At 38.5% G+C, this 11958-nt stretch overlaps 1 protein-coding gene across 6 annotated transcripts; it reads left to right on the top strand.

Annotated features, from left to right (window-relative positions):
- The first annotated feature begins 226 nt into the window (after positions 1 to 226).
- LOC109998176 (B-cell receptor CD22) lies at positions 227 to 11184 on the top strand. Of its 6 annotated transcripts, XM_065952606.1 has the most exons (13): positions 227 to 1240; positions 2018 to 2083; positions 3648 to 3992; positions 4124 to 4330; positions 4427 to 4780; positions 5693 to 5920; positions 7115 to 7384; positions 7712 to 7972; positions 8306 to 8566; positions 9063 to 9144; positions 9257 to 9317; positions 9993 to 10249; positions 10349 to 11184. In XM_065952606.1, exons 2-13 carry the CDS (start codon positions 2029 to 2031, stop codon positions 10407 to 10409), a joined length of 2442 nt encoding a protein of 813 aa, XP_065808678.1. In that variant the 5' UTR covers positions 227 to 1240; positions 2018 to 2028; the 3' UTR covers positions 10410 to 11184. The 6 variants fall into 6 exon arrangements, with proteins under 6 accessions (XP_065808678.1, XP_020508594.3, XP_065808685.1 ...); XM_020652938.3 differs by having other exon boundaries at positions 2018 to 3992; XM_029280998.2 differs by lacking the exon at positions 227 to 1240 and having other exon boundaries at positions 1634 to 2083; positions 10333 to 11184.
- Positions 11185 to 11958: the final 774 nt, after the last annotated feature.

The following is an 11958-nucleotide window of genomic DNA, read 5'->3' on the forward strand; positions in this document are numbered from 1 at the left end:
CGGCCATGTAAAGTCCAATATGTCTTTCAAGCCACTTAGAAGGTCGATCTTGGTGTCAATATATACATTCTCTGGGTCAATGAATTCATTAAAGCTATTGAAAATATCACGAGGTGATTATTTGTGCCAAGATCAAATAAATATGTTAATTTTGGCAATGTATTACATCATTTTCAACTTGGTTACTAGGCAACAGACACCCTCTGAGGTCTGGGGCTAATTTATCCGTTTTGTCATTTTACTGTTCAGTTAAGCAAAACAGGAGAGCCAGTGCACGAGGAGAAATATTGAAGCGCCTCTTCTATTCTTGTTCCACTAATAAAAGACCAAGGGCTGTCAAAGCCAGTGCCATTTTCAACTTTTAATGAGACATTACTCTCGATAAGAAGTACCTATATTACGAATGTTGAGCAACAGCAGTGAGAAAATTGTCGTCTCATATCATAACAACGGTTTATTTATCTGTTTATTACCTTCCTCCTCCTCTTCTGGGTTCCCTTTTTTGGACTGACGATAACAGACTACTGCCGCCTGCTGGCATGGAGAGTTATTGCCTTTCACGCATGCACAGAACGCACGTGGTGGTTGGCCGTGGGCTGTAGTCTTTGCGGTGTGTTCGAGTGCCACTTTTTGGCCAATTCAAAAGGCGTCGTGGGAACCTCGACTCGTTCAGTGCCTTCAAGTTTTAAAAATCTTATGAAAAAGCTAGAGGCTCAAACCAAGCCACATGTCTACATTCAGGGAAAGGTAGCAAAAACCTGGAATATAGTTTTTGAAAAGGAGGAGGTACACCTGGTCTACTCAACATTTGCCCATCAAGAGTCCTCATTTGAATAACCCACACCTTCGTCTACCTTTGGCATACATTTAGTAAATGGCCTCTTGGATATGACACAGCTCTGCAATATTGGACTTGTTTTGTTGCTGTGCCCCTGATACATATTAACTGACCAATTAAACCCTATCCAATGCCACACCTGGACCACCCGCCCCCTGCCCACCACACCATCTCTCAGCCTCTTCCTTGTCCAACATCTTACATGTGTAATTATGTCTGTCTGTCTCCCTTATGGCTGCCTCTCCAGACACCAAAGCCTCATCCTCTGATCTGAGCCTGTCCCTTTAAATGTCAACACACGACGCGCTCTGGGAGGAGCAGGGGAGTGATGACAGTGAGAGAGAACATTTACAGTCTATGGAGAGAACACAGCGGGGCGGAGGACGTGTGTGAGGAACTATGGTGAGGAATAGGAGACATCGGAGGAGACGTTTGGCAAGCTTTAGTTTAGTTAAAGATGTGGCCTGTATTTCCTCTGTTATTTCAAAATGTTAAAAACATGTTGATAATATTGTTTGATTGTTAATCGATTTTAATGTTGAATCATACTGTACATAGTTCGCCCTTGTGAAACACTTTGTTTTGAAAAGTGCCGTAGGCCTATACCGATAAATACGGTATGTTAATTATTACGATAATTATTAATGCAGCAGGTGTTTAATTCAATGTGATTTTAATATTGTTCTTTAAAAAAAGTTCTTTATAAAAACTAGATGTGGTCTGCAATTTTTTTTTTCTAAACATGAGTGTTGAAAAACGGGGGTCGTCTTATAATCAGGGTCGTCTTATATTCGGACCTATACAGTAATTCATTCAAGTACATTTTCTATTGTCTTAATTATTTTTTATTAGATCAGTATGTATCTAATAGTAGTATTTGAGGAGGACAACATAACTGACTCAGTGCGGGTTTGATCTTTTTAATATTTTCTTCAATTCATAACAGTGAATTCACAGGCCCGACCAACGCCCTCCAACAGCTGCCATAGTCACACACGTTTATAGTTACATAAACTATATTTAGAGAAGCTGTCACATCATTTTCATAAAAGTAAGAATCATTTCTTCATTTCAGTATGGGGATTTTCAGTCATTTGTCTGTCCATATAAAGGGGAAGGAAACTGGTGTGGCTCTTATTTTCAAACACAGTAATAAAGAACACAGTTATCTGCTGACAGGAGTACCAGCTATGAGTTTATCTGCTGCAGCGAGTGGATTTGTTGTCTTCCTTCTCGTTGTACAAGGTAATGTACTTCTACATGAACACTTTCAGGCAGCAACATCTCCTGACACTTTAACAGTATTATAAACTTTAAGTCTTGTGAACGTTACATTTCATGCAGATTTTTTTTTTAGGATGATGTATGGATTGATCTATCGGGAATCCTCTAAATGGAACTGTAGCTGGTGTATAAATAAATCAGTTTATTCAGAGGCTGTTTCTTTCTGCGATAAAATGATTGTGGGAAATACATTATTAATAAAACAGATAGGGTCTATATAAGGTTCTCCATGTCACAAGGAATTATTTTTCACATGATTTCTAAACTAAATAAGACAAGCTAAAGTAGTTTGAATTAATATTTTAATATTGTTGGTAAAAAATGAATGACTAATGTCAAAAATGTTTGATTGCAGTACTAAACTTCTTTGGAATTATCAGATGACACAGCACCTCTCTATACAGAGCATTTTACTGTCTTTCAGCTCATTATTTTGGTGTTTTGACTTAAACTCATCATGGCTCTCATCAGTTGTTTTTCCAGCAGGGAAATCATTATAGTGTAAACTAGTTAAAGGTCCCATATTATGCTTTTTCTGGTTTTATATGCCCTTTAGTGTGTTTTCCAAGTGTCCTGTGCATGTTTAGGCACATCTATGTGCATAAATTCAAAGTCCGCGAAAACGCAGCTTCTCCTATGTCCTCCTGTTAGCTGTAGCATTAGCTGCATGTAACGTTGGTTCTAGCCCCCCTCGATAAAAATTTGTCAGTGTGAGATCACTGATCTAAGCCCATTGGCTCGTTGTGGTGAGCCCTGCAGCTCATGTTGAAATTTCCGAGACGCGTGCTGAGCAACTGACCAATAACGACAGAGCAGATCGGCAGACCAATCAGAGCAGACTTGGCCCACGTGGGGTCTAACAGTGTGGGCTCAACAGAGTGTAGCTGACGGACTCAGAGCGGAGAGGGAGCAAGGAGGAGCAGTACATGAAAACAGACACTTTTTTTTAACTTTAGCTATTGTGAACGTACAAAAGTAGGTACATAGATTAAATATACGAACCCCAAAAAGGGCATAATATGGGCTCTTTAAAACTAAGCAGCAACTTCTGAGGTTGAAAAATGAAGTCAATGCAGAAGTGTAAAATCCTGCAGTGTGTCGAGTGTCCACTTGAGGCTGGCTCCAAGAAACACCAAAGTCAAATACACATTTGTGATTTGATGACGATACTTGTCATCCATAGTTTAGGGGTCTGGCCCATAGACTTTAAACAAAACCTGTTATGCTAAAAGAACTGCAACATCCTTTCTGCAGCATTTTGGTGCTAACTTAAGTTTCAACATGTTAAAATTTCAAAGAATTTGGAAATTGGTCAAAATAAAGATAAATAAAACACATCCATTATTCTAAATGTTATGTTCAGTTTTAGTTAGGATAAGACTGCTGAACATATTTGTCCACACTCTAGTGTGCAACAGTAACCTGAGAGAGAGGTAAGAGTTTTTAGCACTTCTAAAATAAATGAGTCGGTCTTCTGATGTTTTTATTATTTTAGTTGTGTTTCCTGGTGTGCTCTGTGTTACAGTGGTTCAGAGTCAGAATGACATGAGAGTGACTTACAGTCCGACCAAAATCTGTGCCTTGAAAGGAACAACAGTGGAACTAAGCATGTACCTATCCACAAGAAATAGCCCGTCTACAGTCGATAAATCCTTTTGGTTTACCAAAGAGCAGGATAACGAATGTGTTGATTTGACAACAGACTCACAGTATGCAGATCGTGTGATGCACAAATGTATTGGGACGCGCTGCACTCTGAGAATCACAAACTTGAGAAAAAGCGATTCGGCTGTGTACAAGTTTAGGTTAATATCAAACCAACCTAATGGAAGATACACTGATGAGCCTGGAGTCTTCTTGCATGTCACAGGTAATGTTTTCACTCGTAAATGAATTATTTCATGATGTAAAAAACCCTATGGAAATGTTTTTTTTTTATCTATTTGCATGTGTTTGTTGACAGATTAGGCTAAAATAACCTTTCTTGTTCATTCTCCACAGATCCAGATCCCAAGGTGCAGAAGATGACAAGTAAAATGAAGTGTCACAGCAGTTGTACTTTACCTTATCAGTACTCCTATGTCTGGTACAAAAATGGACAGGAAATGCCAAAAGTCTCATACTCTGATTATTCAGGCCCCTTTGTATCTGGAGACAGCTATACATGTGCTTTGAAAGGATTTAAGGATTTCCCCTCTCCTCCTGTGTGTGAGTTTACTTACAATCTGACACTAGCTTACAACTACAACGACTTGTATTTTTAGTGTGGCTACAACATTTGTTAATTGTAACCAACATTTCCAGGTGCCATAAGTAAAACCTGCAACAAAGTGACGTATGCTGTCCGAGCCATCTGTGCCTCCAAAGGCTCATCGGTGGGCATTTCTTGTACTTACAACAGTTATGGATGGATCATTTCAAAATCCTGGTTCAGTCCTGGACTGAGTCACCATTCGGGATATCATATGCAACCTGAGGACCTCAGTAGAGACCCCAGGTATACAGGTCGCTTGCAGGTCTTTGACAATGGGAAGGGACACACCACTTTGAATATCTCTGCGCTGAATGAAAGCGATTCAGCCCAGTATCGTTTCAAATTCACAACAGAAATAAGTGGATGGGGGAGTGCTGTACATGGTACAAATCTGACTGTCACAGGTACATATGAACACAAACCAGTGAAGACCTTACTTTAAAAAAAAGAACTGAAATGTTGCTTTTTAGTCAATTACTTTCAGTTTGTGTACTAACTGTTATTTAAGTGAATGCAGTCAGGCCTTTTGTCTGTCCACAAAGCATTTTTTCTTTAAGCCCACGTCTTTTTGAGAAATTGTTCTCAAAGATTAGCAACCATTCATTGTACATATGGCCACATGCAGGAGACAATCGATTGTGTTGAATATATTTACAGGTTGCTGCCTTTTTCAAGTGGCATGTCAGAGTGCCTTTTTTTTTTCCAGCTGTAGTTCATATCATTGCATTATTGAGACAACCAATCATGAGGAGGGTTAAAGAAGTTAGAGAAGAAGCTAGTTTTGCCTCTGCGTATACAGAGAAGTACAATATGTCCGTCAAAAAATAATCACAATAAGAAAATAAAGGATCATTTTTGGAGAGCAGATCACCCTGAAACATCTCAGTCTAACAACACCTCTTGGACAAGGGAATTCAATGAACAATTATCAGATTGTGTCATGCATGCACCAGCTGCTACACACCTGTCAGATAAAGATGTGACAGAGGTCAGTCATCATTATGAATGCCTATATACAAAGAATGAGGCGCAGCATCCTCCGGTTCATCATCATACACATAGGCTGGAAAGAGGACATTCTAGTTTATTAAGAATATAGGCAGTTGTCATAGAAATAAAGACCCAGGTGCCGCATAAGTTGCTTTATCCCTGTACTCCACTGCACTTTTCTATGAGAAAAACATGTTTTGTGGACACAGGCCCTTGGTATGCTAGGTTTTACTTATGTAACTGTAGCTGTTGCAGTGATGTGTAGCTAAATGTATCTTCTTTTTTGGAAACTGATAATGGCAATGTTTCTTATTCTGTATATCTAGCTTTACAGGTACAGGTGACTAGAATAGCAGCCCACCAATTTTACGTTGAGGCAGATCTGAGGTGTCACAGCAGCTGCAGTGAAGCAAGTCGTCTTCCATATGGGTGGTTCAGGAATGGAGAGCAAATAATCTCGCAGGATAAATCTTCTTATAACCACTTTTTTCATCTTGAAGACGAAATCTCCCGTGCTTTAAAAGGACATGAAGGATTTCCCTCTCCTTCAGTGTGTAAGTTAACTTGACTTTGTCATGGCAAAAAACACATCTGCACACTTACACTACAGCAAAATTACATTTAAAGTTATCAAAAAAAAACAAAAAAACACTGTGATTGAGTAGATTCAAATTTTATTCTTAGAAACAAAAGTGAATCTACTGCCAAATGAAGAACCAGTGTAAAGAAAGAAGTTTACAGTGTCCGAGTCGTAATTTGAGACAGAGTGATAGTCATTGTAACATTACTGATTGTAAGTCCACCTCAAAATTGGGATTTAAGTGTGGCTGTTCGGCACTGGTGGTGAGCAAAAAGATGTCAGGAGGCAGAAGTCAATGCAAAATGAAGTGATTGATTTATTAACCAAAAATAGCACCAAACAAAAGTCCCGGGTAACCTAATAAAACAAGATTACGTAAACCGAACGAAACCACAGCCTCACAGCAAGCTGCCACTAACCAAACAACCCCCTTTCCCCCCCCCCCAGACTCTGGCTTTATACAAGAAAACCCCAACTGGCCTCACTTTGTCTGATTAAGCTCAGGTGATTTCACTCAGCCTAATCACTCTGCAGGCCAGTGTAGGGAAGGTGGGGGCAGGTGAAAGGTATGGGACAACCTTTTCACAGTCATCATCTTGATTTACAGTACGGTCAATCTTAATATTAGCAAATTCAAAACCAGTGATGGGCAGGTTACTGAAAATGAGTGACTAGTTTCAGTTACTATCAAGAAGTTACTAACTGAGTATCTGCATATAAAAGTAACTACATGGAAAAATTACTTTAGCGTCCCTTTTTCACCTCAATCCTCATTTTAATGATCACATTATTTAGTGTTTTAGTGAGGTTTTCAACATGTACATTTACTAATAAGGTCTCTGAAGACAACAGATTGAACAGTTGATATGGGAAGCATGTTGTCAACTTCATACCGTGCTATCAGTCTGTTTAGTTGAGGCTTACAGATCATGGAGCTGGCGGTTTATAATGTTTGTATGGAGTGACTCCTCCTTGGTCTGCCAGGCTAACATGAGCAGCGCCACCTGGCACCTGAATTATTTACAAAACATAAAAGGAAGTAAAACTCCAGCTCAATGGTCAGCACTGTACAGCCACCGTGACAAAGATATGACTCAAAAAGGCATTCAAATGAATGTGTGATGAGCTGCTCTTATCATAAAGGAATGCATGTTGATGTCATCTCCAGATGCTCCAAAGGTTACCTCAGTGTTGCTAAATCCCCCTGGTGAAATCATGGAGAACTATTCTGTTACTCTGACCTGTAGCACTGATGCTAACCCAGCTGCTAATTACACCTGGTACAAGAAGAATGGAAATTCAGACTTTCAGCCTTTCAGTGAAGAGCTGCAGCTTGTCTACAGTTCCATTCAATCCTCTGACTCAGGAGAGTATTACTGTGCAGCTGAGAATGAGCTGGGGAGAAGGGAATCTGGACGCATCATCATTAATGTAAAATGTGAGTGAAAAATGTCATCTATACCTTATCGAACACATTAGATTTTGCCTATTTTTTGTTGCCAAAAGCTAAAACAGAACCAACGTTTAACACATTATTTTGTAATGTGGCAGGGCATCCTGTAACCGTGCTACCAATTTTATAAATATGGCTAAAGTACTTTATTAGTATGAGATGTATGCTTAAAGATGTAATGCCCCAATGTCATTGGATGGCATTGTTACAATTGTTAAAAACAGTAGTATTCTTTCTAGCTCATGGCTGACTTTTCTGACAAATGATTCTCTTATCAAAGACTCATGAATTGTTCTTTTTTTCCCCAACCAGATGCTCCAAAGCATCCCTCAGTGTCAGTGATTTCCCTTGACGAGATAATGGAGGGCAGTTCAGTGACTCTGACCTGTAAAAGTGATGCTAACCCAGCAGCTACTAATACCTGGTACAAGGAGGGCAACTCACTATTTGAAGGAAAAGGAGGCATTTATTCTTTCACCTCTATCAGGTCTAAGGACAGCGGGATCTACTTCTGCAAGTCTGAGAATAAGTATGGTCAGAGGAACTCCTCAAGATTACTTATAGATGTTCAGTGTAAGTACAATAAATCACCAAATCACATCAACACTTCATGTATTTAAGTAGATATATAGTTAATATAGTTGCAAAGTTGTCACTGTAATTTACATCATTCCTTCTGTTCATGCTGACTAGGAAGGTATCCCTTCATAGAGAAAGTACATTAATCAAGTGCATGAGTGATATATCCAGTTCTGTGCAGAGAAAAATCCAAAGTTCGCCTGAACCTCATGAAACCCAGTCTGGATTACACAAACCAACTGTAACTTCCAAAGTTCCCACGTGGGAAGACTTCAAACAACAGTTTTTCCTTGCCTTCATAGTTTTATTCTTTTGCATCTTCTCTAGACCCTCCGAGGCTTCCCACTGTGTCATCAAGTCCATCCTTTGAAATAATGGAGGGTAGTATGGTGAACCTGACCTGCAGCAGTGATGCTAACCCAGCAGCCAAATACACCTGGTACAAGATAGATGAAAACACACCAATAGCATCAGGACGGATCTTCACAATCAACGACTTTGGCTCTGAACACAGTGGGAGTTATTTCTGTGAAGCTCACAACAAAAGAGGATGCCATAACTCGACACTGCATTTGGTTGTTGTTTCAGGTGAGTTTTGTTTTTTCAACATGAATAAACTTCCACATCATCTTGGCCTTCCAGTTAAGTTAATTGAGCCAATAACAGTACATGCCTGCTAAGCGACACTACATAATTTATTTCTGTAATTTAAACCTACCTGGATGAAAGCCAAGGGGCCCACTCACAACATAGAGTCTTCTGCAGATTAATATACAGTCCAATGTGGTCTGAGGTTACAGCTAGCCTAAAAATTGAAACTGTGCTTTTCATATTGCCTGGTCCTTGTGTGTGTCATTGCCAAAGGAGACTACTCGAGGGGTGTCAGCGTGCTAGTGCTCATTTTTGTAAAGCACTGATTTGTTTGTTGTCTCTGACATTCTCTATTTGTTCTTTGTTTGTAATGTATGCATAGGTCTGAGTGGAACTGAATTGCCCTATGGGAGAATGAAAGCTTTCTAAGTCTAAGTCTAAAACAACATGTAATTCTCTGATTACCAAATGGAATTTCATCTCTGCTTCCTAGATTCAAGGACTTCAGTAACTGTTGGATCGCTCACTGTTATTTTTCTGGTTATCATTTTGCTTGCCATCTTCCTATTGACAAGGTGAGCTGTTCATTTTGTGTGGTTTGTAATCCAGCAACGGAGCTTGAATTCAGTCAGGTTTTTAAAAACTACATTTGGTTATATATTTTTTATAAATCATTTTTGCATCCAGAAGAAAGATGTCCTCAAAAGAAACCAACCAGACTGGAAAGAGGGCAGACAACAAAGGACAGGTAAAGAAGAGTTCAGCTACCATACTGTCCATTTACAATTCAAACAATGCTACTTAACGACCTTCTTTGTATTATAGGGTTACCTTTAATTACCTTGTCATACCATTTTGCCATATGTAATAATCAGATCCACAGACTGTATAAAAAGATGGATGACATAAAAGCTCCCCAGAAGTGAAACCAAAAATATATAAAGCTCCCCCATGACTGCAGTAGAGTTCATAAAGTCCCCCTCTTTCATGTTAAATGTTGGGACATGCAAAACCATAAAAACTAAATACACATTTACCTAAATACACATTTACCATACTGATTTATGCCTGATTGGTCATTTTTCTGAGAAATTCAGTTTTAATCGGTTAGTTGATGCTATAAAAAGGAGTATAACATCATGAGTGACAGCTCTTTTGACTAACACAAACCTGATTATATATATTAAATGTTCAGATCCTATTGTGCTATGACAGTGACTTTGTTTCCCTCAACATTGTAACAGATATGGCTTGAGCCCTCTGTTAAGATTGGGCATTTATCGCTTTTTCTATGCCAGAGTTTTGTTACAACAGATTGAATTAGATATTCTTAAATAGTATCTACCTGTACAATGACTAGTAGGGACAAAAACAAGTGTACTCATAACCCCCTTTCCTTTGTGATGCAATGTTTACTCTTCAGCTTAATATGGATTTGGTTTATGAAAACGCTTCAGCATCAGCACATGGACAACCAGATGAGGAGCAGGAAGATCTTTATTATGCCAGCGTAGGCTTCTCAAAGAACAAGGAAGACCCTCTCTACACTAACGTTGTGCAAGCTAAGCTAACCAGACCCACAAATAAGAAGGAAAAAGACGAGGATGAGGAAGAAGATGAGGATGAGGATGATGTGGAATACACTATGGTCAACGTTAAGAGTGCAAATGCCATTTCAGAGTGAGTCTGTGTTTAAAAAAAAAGTTTGGCATTTGCATGTGGTTCTTTACATTGTGATGTTCTTTTTTGTTTTTTAATCAAAGTTTTTGAATTTCACAGACTAAGATGTCAGGAGAAAGTAGAAGATTCGTCTGCACTGTACAGCACGATCACCAAGTAACCAAGAGTACCAACACCATAAACTTGTGTGCTTCGTTAAGAAATTAAAGAATATTTCTCTGGACCATTCCAGTCAGTAACAAAGAATGAATGGCACCCTGTCAAAATGAAGAAACACAAAAACAAACTGAACTTCCTCTATTGCAGTCTCAAGTTTATTTGGGGAGAATCTGTTTGCATGTCTTGTGATTCTTGCCATATTTGATGTTTCTATTTAAGCACTTGCTATGCAAGTTTTTAAAATACTAGGGATCCAGCTGTCAAAGGAACTGCAGTTTTGAGTATTTTAGCATTTACTTCATTTTTCATCCCCAGAGGAAGGCACTTGGTTTATACTCTGTGACACAACACCATGGTCATCCGTTCTGCTGGAATGCCTTCAACCTGGTTAAACTGTTTGCTCAGTGCTCCAGGTGACATGTGTAAAACTGATAACTGTTTTAAATGTGTTGTAATAACCTCCAGCCTTTGATAGAGTACATGTATCAGTTATCTAGCAGGTTGTCAGTTCATTATGTATAAAGCTCACACATAATTAGCTTACTAAGAATATCTTTTACACAATATTTATGAACTTTCCATGAAGTTTCTTTTTTTAATATCTCTTTTCTTAATGTCAAATATTTCATTGTATATTATGCCTCTGTTCATTATCCTGAAGCTGTTGAATCTAATATTTGAAAAGAAATACAGACATGAAGTTATTAAATTATTTCCCCGAGCTGTAAAGATTTTCATGCAAGCTGATCAATAATAAATGTACCAAGAAACCAACATTTCCTTTTCCAGTGAAATGCTAAGTTCTACTTCTGTACTTTTCTTTGTTTTATTTAATGTAAGTGGTGCTCTGAAAAGAAAGTGGGACTTGAGATCATGTCCTGCCTAAGATCTTTTTTCCTTGACTAAATTTACCACACACAGAGAAGGTATAATTAATGAAAAGTATCAGGCTAATTTGTGCTGCGTTTACAGTACAAGCTGGAAAGGTCACTTTTAAAACCAAACGTTGTACTTAAAGAGTTTGCAGGATGGGTGACTTTTCCCCTCACCTTTGCAAAAACATGTCTGACTTTAATGGTTTTTAAACATGTGCTCATGTAAATTGGCAACATTTGCATGCATTTAAAACTTCTTTCTTCCATTTTTTAGTTAAATTACGTAAAATAAATAATGCTAACTGTTTGGAACTCACTTTGTTACAAGTTAAAGACATGCAATGAAAATGTAAGTTTATTTGCAGACACATGAGCTACTTGGGTGTACCCTGGGTGTACCATGTGTTCTGACACATAAGCAATTTTATGAAATAAATATTGATCCACATATAGGGATATTTTTTAATATATGCTCATTATATGGTTTATAAGACGACCAATTTTTGCATTTATTCTGTTAATCAGATTCTACAAAGTAAAATGTTCCCCTTTTTTTTCTAAAGATTTATTTTTGGGCTTTTTGTGACTTTATTGGAGGGATAGGACGGTGGATAGAGATGGAAACCAGGGAGAGAGAGGGTGGGGAATGACATGCGGGAAAGAAGCCACAGGTCG

This window comes from Labrus bergylta, chromosome 1 (assembly GCF_963930695.1).
Source record: "Labrus bergylta chromosome 1, fLabBer1.1, whole genome shotgun sequence".
Classification (NCBI taxonomy): Eukaryota; Metazoa; Chordata; class Actinopteri; order Labriformes; family Labridae; genus Labrus; species Labrus bergylta.

Bases quoted from the DNA above. Each gene is read 5' to 3' on its own strand.
- LOC109998176 (XM_065952594.1), top strand. From the start codon at position 1,915: ATGGGGATTTTCAGTCATTTGTCTGTCCATATAAAGGGGAAGGAAACT. The intron at 5,921-7,114 runs GTAAGTTAACTT...TGTCATCTCCAG, and splicing joins ATTTCCCTCTCCTTCAGTGT to ATGCTCCAAAGGTTACCTCA. The intron at 9,145-9,256 runs GTGAGCTGTTCA...TTTTGCATCCAG, and splicing joins GCCATCTTCCTATTGACAAG to AAGAAAGATGTCCTCAAAAG.